This window comes from Cebus imitator, unplaced genomic scaffold (genome assembly GCF_001604975.1).
Source record: "Cebus imitator isolate Cc_AM_T3 unplaced genomic scaffold, Cebus_imitator-1.0 Scaffold65, whole genome shotgun sequence".
Classification (NCBI taxonomy): Eukaryota; Metazoa; Chordata; class Mammalia; order Primates; family Cebidae; genus Cebus; species Cebus imitator.
The window spans coordinates 7,268,187-7,276,882 of record NW_016107380.1 but is presented as its reverse complement, the minus strand read 5'-3'; the positions used below and the strand labels follow the sequence as shown (position 1 = coordinate 7,276,882).

Sequence of the window (8,696 nt, the reverse complement as noted above, 5' to 3'; positions counted from 1 at the left end):
AAAAAAAAAAAAAAAAAAAAAGATATATAGACCCATGGAATAGAATACAGAAACCAGAAACAAATCTCTTGTGTATATGGTCAAATGCTAACACCATTCAATGAGACAAGGACATTCTCTTCAACAAATGAAAAACTGGATATCCAAATGCAAAACAATGAAGTTGGATTCTTGCCTTATAAAATAGACAAAAGGTAACTCAAAATGGATTAAAGACTTAAATGTAAGACTTAAAACTATAAAACCTCTAGAAGAAAACATAAGTAAAAAATTTCATGACACTGCATTTGGTACTGCTTTCTTGGACATAACACCAAAAGCATAGGCAACAAAGTAAAAATAGACAAATGAGACAATATCAAACTGAAACACTTCTATGCATCAAAGAAAACAGTAGAGTAAAAAGGCAACCTATGGAATAGGAGAAAGTATTTGCAAGTCATATATTTAATAGGGGATGACTACCAGAATATATAAATAACTCTATAATTCCACAATAATGAAACAACCCAATTAAAAAGTAGGCAAAGAACTTGAATAGAAATTTTTCTAATGACGATACATGAAAAGCCAACAAGTATATGAAATATGTTCACCATCAGTGATCACTAAAGAAATGCAAACCAAAACTACAAGACATCACCTCACATTCCTTAAGATGGCTCTTATCAAAAAACAAGATCACGATTGTTGATGAGAATGTGAAGATACAGAAATCTTTGTGCACTGTTAGTGGGAATGTAAAATGGTACGGCTGCTATGGAAAATGGCATGGAGACTCCTCAAAAAATTGAAAATAGGATTACTATATGATCCAGCAGTCCCTGTATATCAAGTGATACTAAAAGAAGTATCTCTAGAGATATCTGTATTTCCATGTTCATAGCAGCATTATTCACAAAAGCCACGAGGTGAAAGCAACCCAAATGTTCACTAACGGATGAACTGATAAACAAAATGTGGTATACAAATACAATGGAACATTATTCAGCCCTAAAAAGGAAGGAAATTCTGACATAAGCTATAACAAGGATGAACCTTGAGGACATTATGCAAAGTGAAATAAGCTAGGTACAAAAATTCAAACACTGCATGATTTCACTTTTATGTGGTCTCTAAAGTAGCTAAATTCATAGAAACAAAGTACAACAGTGGCTGCCAGGGGCTGCGGGGAAGGAGAAATGGGAAGTTGTTTAACGGGAGTACAGTTTGAGTTCTAAAGAACTTAAAAAGTTCTGGACATCGGTTGCATTTCAATATGGATATACTTAACACTGCTGAACTTTAGAATGGTTAAAATATTAAATTTTATGTTATGTGGTTTTTTTCCCACCACAATTAAACGTTTTTTAAAAACTTAAAATTCAGCTTGTCAGTCTCACTAGCCACTTTCCAGGTGCTCACTGTGGCCAGTCACTATTGAATACCACAGTGCAGCGCCAGGGTATAAATGACACCTTGAGTCATTTTCTGGCAGTCTTTGCCTAAATACTTGGTTGTAAAGAGGTAAAAAGACAGCTAAGTGATTAAACAGAGAAAGAAGAAGGCGTTAAAAACAAAACAAAACAAGGCTCAGGATCATGTGATGACAAATCCCTCTCATTTAATCTGTCAGCCACAGGTGACCCTCAACCTTCTCTCAAGGAGTGTTAATTTTTGTTTTACCCAGAACAAGATATTTTTTTCCATGGTAAATGCTCTTTTCCCTGTCCAGTGAGTACCCAACTTTGGGGCCAAACTGTTCTGTTTAACTATGGCTTTTTGTCCACCACCAAGCAGCATCTCTGAAACACCAACACTCTAATAAATTAAAACTTCCCAGACATCAAAGATTGTTCACCTGTGGCTTAGAGGGTTGGAAGCCTGACTCAATCATGAATCAAACACTGATTCCAGAAAGGCTGAAGGAGCTTGAAAGAAAAACAGCCTATGGGCAAAGTCATGAAGCTCTCACAACCCTGAATTATCCTTTAAGCCAAATCCTTTTAAGTGTCCATCAGGTCTATAAATCTGAATTGCTCTGGGAAGTTACGATTTCAAGAAATTGTTCCGGCCTTTCATTAAAAGGGTCATACTGTTATCCTGGAGAGAGGCAATAAGATCTTCTAGTTGACTGGTGAGTCCTTTAAGACTAAAGCACAATGTCTAAAGACCACAGAACAAGGTTTCTATCTTTCAACTGATATACACAGGATTTAAAACAAAGAAGAAAGATTCCTGGAGACACACAAATTACCTCATTGCATTTATGGCATGGTGAAAATTAACATTACATCAGCCAGTAATAACAAGTACAAATTATATTTTTCACTTACAAATTCTGAGTTTATAGCATAGCCTAACAGCCTTTCAGGAATTGGTGGTTTAGCAAATGACTAATGTTTTCAAAATACTTTTTTGACTATATTTTAAGATCTGGGCCTTGACAGGGATTAGCCAAGCAGGATAAAAATTCTTTATCTTGCTTTTGAGTGAACCACATTTAGAGTTCAGCCAGCTTCTGGATATGGTTGGAATAAAATGCCAAGGCAGCGGTCCAAGCCCACTTCCCCTCCAAAGGCCATTTGGTTTTCCTGCTTTCAAAAATGAAAGCATTCTGGCATTGCACTTATGCATATGGACGCTTCAGCAGGGTAGGGTGTCCATTCATATATGCTTGAACAAAGAACAGCTTTCGTCTTCAAATTCAAATGTTTAGGGAGAGCAAAATCCCCAAGTGAAGAGGAAGTGGGGGAACACTACTGCCCAGCCAGCCAGATTCATGATCAATGGGAGAGATGGGATGGTGGATGTCGCGGTCTCCCCGTCATACGCCCACACCGCACCTCGGGGTCATGTCCAGTCTGCACAGGAACAGCACTGGCTCCCAGACTTGCCCAGCTGCTCCCAACAGCTACTCACCGCTGTGCCATGAATGGTCCTCCTGCGAGAAGAGCCCTCAGGTGGTGTTACAAAGAGTTTTGGTCGATCCATCGAATTTCTAGAGTGTGCAGCTTTGTAGGGCATGATGATGGGACTGCAAGATGCTGAACGAGGACAAATGGGGATAACTAGGGTGCAGGTGATTGGTTTAACACACAAGAGTGCCAGAGGAGCAGTTGAAGAAAGCCAAAAGCAGGTTCAGGAAAAGGAGCAAAGCAGAGATAGAGAGAAAAGTAGGAAGAAGATGTTATTACCTAAAGGTGCCCAGAACCATCATACTCAACTGTCCTTACAGTCCTATGAATTTATGATGAGTCCAAAAGGAAGGCATGTCCACATAAAAAATCTGGAATATACTGTTAGCTTTGGCTCTTCAAATACTAATGAAAGATGTAGATGTTATCCAGTAATTATGGAGAGCAATGGTTTTATATTCCTATTAGCTGATGGTTCTGGAAAAAACACTACATTAGTGATAAAAGATAATTTTTATATAAAGACTACATTACCAGACTTTTCCTAAATTAGCTTTAAGATGGAACAAAAGGTGGAAAGAGAGGAAGTGTGCAAGCAGGCAAGCAAGATACACTACAACTGTTTCAGGATTCAAGTTCAACAGCCAGCAGGGGAAAAAAGCAACCAAACAAAAAATGTTAAATGAACAAGTCTTACCAGGTGTTAAGACTTGTCATAAGGATAAGTAATACTTTTCCAGGAAAATATTCTGTATATATCTTATTTATTTACAGGCAAACCAAATGCATGCTTCTGGGTTTTCCCAAAAGCCCAAGACATTTGACAGTTCATAAGAAGCAGCAGTAGAGCATATGGGAGATTAGCTATAACTATTTAAAATGTTGAAAAGAACATAAATATGTTAGATCTGCTAAATGTAAGGTTGAACCATGAAGAACCTTTAGAGTTTTACTCAAGATGGAATATTTTATGAAAAACCACATAAGTTCTGACCATTTACCCTCAAAGGAACACTGTCATTAATCAAGTTATTGTGAACAACAGTGGGTTTAAAGTAACACTGCATAAGTATCAGAAGTGTAAACGTTCAGGTTCTAAGGTCTATTTTCAGATCTCATTCAGAAATTTTAATTCCCAGCAAAAATAAGACAAACACAACTATAGAGAATACTATGCATTTGGACATAGTTATAAAAGGACTTTTCAACTGTAGCCTTTGTAGTAATCCTTTAAATAAACCATTATGCCATCTGAATGTAAAAGGATTAATAAATTAAAAACTCAAAAGTTCACAAGACAAATTTGGGGTGATTTTAATTTCAGGATTATAGGGTTGAAAAATATTTGCATTTTGGTTTAATTTATAGCAGAAATTCAATCAGATTGCATCTTTATTAATGCACTCTCTTTCATTAAATGCCTGACAGTATCTTCTGGCTATCACTGGATGGTTGTTTTGTTTTGAGATAGGATCTCACTTGTTGCCCAGGCTGGGGTGCAGTGGCATGATCTCGGCTCACTGCAGCCTCAACAGTGAAGATTGGAAACTGCACTCCTTTTTCCCAACATTTGAAAACAGAATTCTGTTTCTTCAGGACAAATTAAAACACTTTTTCAATTTATTCAGTTTCCCTTAAAAGAATATATGTGTGTCTTACTTGGAAACAGACATAAAGCTTTACTTCCAGCCTTAATGGAGAAGGAAGGATTTGTATTGTGAAGGAAGGGAACCTCTTGTCATTTTGCCTGTGATCACAGGAAGAACTCTTTGAAAGTAACCTTTTCTCAAGTGCCACAACAAGGCATTTGCATTTTCCAGACAAGAAAGAGTTCACTAACGCAAAATTCTTCCAAACCAATCAAATGCATTTAAGGAATCATATCCTGGCACAAGGCACTTATGGAGATTAATAACGGGGAGGGGTGGGGGAGTCACGCACTGCCCAGGGCACAGCCAGAGGCCATTCACCTTGCTCAAGGATCAAGAAACCCTAGAAAACAGCTCTGCTTGGAGGCCATGGGTCTGATGCTGAAAAAGGAATGAAGCACAGAAATACGATTTCTTTTCCCTCGAGTGAAAAAATATAATTTCATTAAGTATCTATGGAGCATTTCCTGAGGCTATCATGGATATAAGCCAATATCACCAGGCCTTCTGGTTTATTCTTTATCTTAATGTTGAAGTGATACTAAATATGAGCTGAAAATATCCTTAAACCTATCTAGTATAGTCCATAGAAAAACATCCTCAAATTTAGTCCGAAGAACATCTTTTGGCTAAAATAAACATAAACTACTTGTAAGGGTATTAGATTTCATGGAATTCATCGCTGTACTCAATAGCAAGTACTGAAAAACCTGAAATCTTCAAGTCAATTATTTGAATAATCTTGCCCTTCTGAAGAAATAGTAAGAACAATATATAGTTATTTTTTCTCAGAGTACACTTCATATCCCAAGTAGTTAAACATGAACACTATCTCAGGAAAATGTCTTTGAGAAAGTCTTCCACAATGTATGCATTTCATCCTACTCTTAGTCATAAGGATGCATTAATTTAACTCATTCAATATTTTCTATATGAAATAATGGGTGCAAAGAAAAGATAATGCAGTTCAAATGGTTGAAGTGTAGCACAGCAAAAAGAAAAACTGCATAATATGATACTAGCATTTACTGAGAGCCTACTATGTGCAGGACTAGTCCACGCACTGAATATACATTATTTAATCCTGAGCTCTAATAATCACATGCATTTTGAATCTCCTGGGGGAAAAAAGTATAGAAAAGTCAACCCAAAGCAGTGGCTACAAATGAGAGGTGTGAGACTAAGAATGCCGGTTCTCAATTACTCTGCTGTTTGTGCAGAGAGTTTGCAATCACTGTACATCCTAGGGCTAAAAGTAGCTGTTTAATCTGCTAACGTAACTCAGCACAGGACATGCTATAGGTTACCTTCTTGCCAATGACAATTAGGAATACGATGAGGTCAAGGGACAACGCTAAAATGGAAAAACATGAAAGAATAATCACGGACAGTAGATGAAAAATAAAAATGATGAAAAATGTGGTTTTGACAAGATTACTGGAAGAGACGTTTGCATATATAATTCCATGTGAAAATTAAAAAACCCCAGGAGTTCTGGTTCATTAAACATAAGCTGTATCAATGAAATAGGTGACAATGAAGTAGGCAATGTATTGACAAAACAGGCAGCTCAAGTAAAGGCTGTGCACTCTTTGCCACTAAAATAAATTACAGAAACATGTCAACTTGTGAAAAGGAGAATGGAAAAGTGTCAAAGTAAAGAGTCAGTTTGCAGATAAAAAAGGCAGCTTGGTTGAGCATAACAACAAAGAAGAGGAAAAGTAGAATGGGTGGAAAATGAGGAAACTGTGTTGGAAAAGACTAGAGGGAGAGTGAAATAAGTGACAACAGTTAGTGATGACAAAAATAGCAAAGACAATTTCCCAGCTGAGAGGCAGTCCTTTAGCACAACATAGCACACAAGGGGAGATTCAGAAGGATGACAGCCATAAACCAGCTAGATGCTAGAAAATAGGACTGAAAAGCAGTTTTAAAGCTTCTTCAATTAGCTAGATATAAAGAAAAACTCACGACTTGTGGAAAGTGTGAAATTCATAGGCATAGAAAAAAATATTGAAATAAGCTGTACTTTTTCCTCCAGAAAAACCTCAGATGCAAATGTGACAGCTCTGACAGGAGAGTGACTTTACAGAGAACACAGAACGTTGTGGTCCAGCTAGTTGACTGTGTAACTGCTCATAAAGCATCACTCAGGGCATTGAGGATGGAGGGGTAAACACAGCTCTGATCCTGCCTATCAATTTTCTAAGTGGTTTTGGTGTAAGTCACTTATGCCACTGCACTTGGTTTCCATAAGAAGGTGGCGGGAATGCCAACGCTTGCCTTCGTGATTGTCTCCCAGGGGTACTATGAGATTTAGGACTGAGATTCATTCGTTCATTGGGCACTGTAGATTAAATAAACTATAAATCCACTAACAATTATTACTTAAAAGGGGGCTAATGAACGTGGAGAGGCTTGCAAGGGCAAAGCACTTTTAAAGTGCCAAAAATGTGGGCTGGTAGACTGTTTATATAAATATTCCAATTGTCTCCAAAGATATTTGAGAAAACCTAAATCAACTCACCAGGAGAGATGTTACCCAAAGTCTAATATGTACCTTTCTTACCAACTAGATGGAGGCTCTATACTAACTTCTCATTAAATTAACTGGCTAATTCCGGTACGTTTTGCATTTCAAAAAAGTAGGAGTTATAACTAATCATCATAACTGGTACTTAGCATGTTTCATATAATTTCAAAGTATGTAACAAATAAGGATATTACAATTAGCCTACTCCACAACTCTGAGAGTTCTGGAAGGGTACATTCCTAGATTACATATAAAAGCTTGGCACAGGGAGAATAAGTAGCTGTGCCACAGCCACATTATAAAACTCTATGCTTAAATATCAGACTTGTGCTTTGATTTTATTCTCAAGTTCATATATTAGTATTAAATGTTAAATTATTTCTACCTTGGATTATCTGCTCAGAGACAGAGGCAGAAGGAAAGGCAGGGAAGGAATACTTTCTTCGGGTAATGTTATGAACAGACAGAAGCCTCTGAAGCCATCGGAGCCCAGGGAGGGCTTTCTCAGCCTGCCTGGCATCTGGTGTCCAGGTAAGATGCTAAGGCTGGTGCCCAGGGGAAACAATGCCAGGGGTATGAAACCAACACTGACAGACATTTCTACCAGGGGAAGAGAGAAGCACACTTTAGGAAAAAGTGAGATGTGATTAGATGAATATGCTTCAAAGGGAGCACTTGACCTCCCAGGGAAAGTTCTACCTGGACAGTTTTACCTGCTTCTCCAGACAAGGCAGCTGTGCTTTTACTTCTGGCCAGGAATGAATGTGTGGGCGTCAGGAGTCTGTTAACAACGCTGCTCTCCCATGGGCTGAGCTGCAGGCGGCGAGCTAAACGTCACCACATAAGCAAGATGTTAGAAGCATTCTTTTCAGAGACAAGAGGGCATAATACATCATACCTATTGCTTCCATACGCTGGGCCTTCACAGGACCAGGCTCTGCAGGGAGGACGGCTGGCCAAGAGTCAGGGCAACAGGACCCCTGTGCAGAGGGAGTGGTTATTCCATAAGGTTTCTTTTCTTCAAGATGTTAGGTTGGTAGCAGGCTCTAAATTAATTTTACAGATGCAAATTTTGCTAAACACCCTCTTTTACTAGTCAAATGGCAATAAAACAAAAAGAACATTTCAGCTATTGTTTTGGTGTGTATCTGTAACTCTAGAGTGGTACTGATGGGCATTGGGATGGGCAGTATGGCACACTCCTTAGTCAAAAGGCTTCCTAAGTACCTTGAATAATAAACCCCAATAGAGGCATTGGCAGGTTAATGGAAGACTGGAGTCAAATGAAAGACAGAAAGGGGCCCCAGTAAATTATGCTAAATCTCCATGAATTACTACTTGGGCAATGGGAGTATGTGTGTGGGAATTAGATATAATAAAATGAAAGAAGACTCATGCAAAGTTCTGTATGGGAATCCTTTTAGCCTTTTCCTTTGGCAAGCCAGGTTCTTTCAGGTCTCTCTTTGGCAACAATATAAAAAATTTGGCTGAGGACAAGGCTATGGCTGAAGCATGGTAAAATTAAACAGAAAAGCTAAAATCCAATATAAATATAATCCTAGCGATTACTAGTGGGTGCCTAAGAAATCTGGAAAACAAATTTAACATAGTGCAATG

At 38.1% G+C, this 8,696-nt stretch overlaps 1 protein-coding gene across 13 annotated transcripts in view; it reads right to left on the bottom strand.

The window, feature by feature from the left end:
• The window catches only part of MAP7 (microtubule associated protein 7), a 203,201-nt gene that overhangs the window by 28,460 nt on the left and 166,045 nt on the right, over positions 1 to 8,696 (bottom strand). For 9 of the 13 annotated variants that reach the window (XM_037739220.1, XM_037739224.1, XM_037739225.1 and 6 more), the window contains 2 exons: positions 7,793 to 7,906; positions 2,902 to 3,050 (listed from right to left, as the gene is read on the bottom strand). In XM_037739220.1, coding sequence (XP_037595148.1) covers positions 2,902 to 3,050; positions 7,793 to 7,906 — 263 coding nt within the window. The remainder of the gene's footprint in view (positions 1 to 2,901; positions 3,051 to 7,792; positions 7,907 to 8,696) is intronic. The other 4 variants (XM_037739222.1, XM_017530456.2, XM_017530460.2 and 1 more) reach the window with 1 other exon arrangement.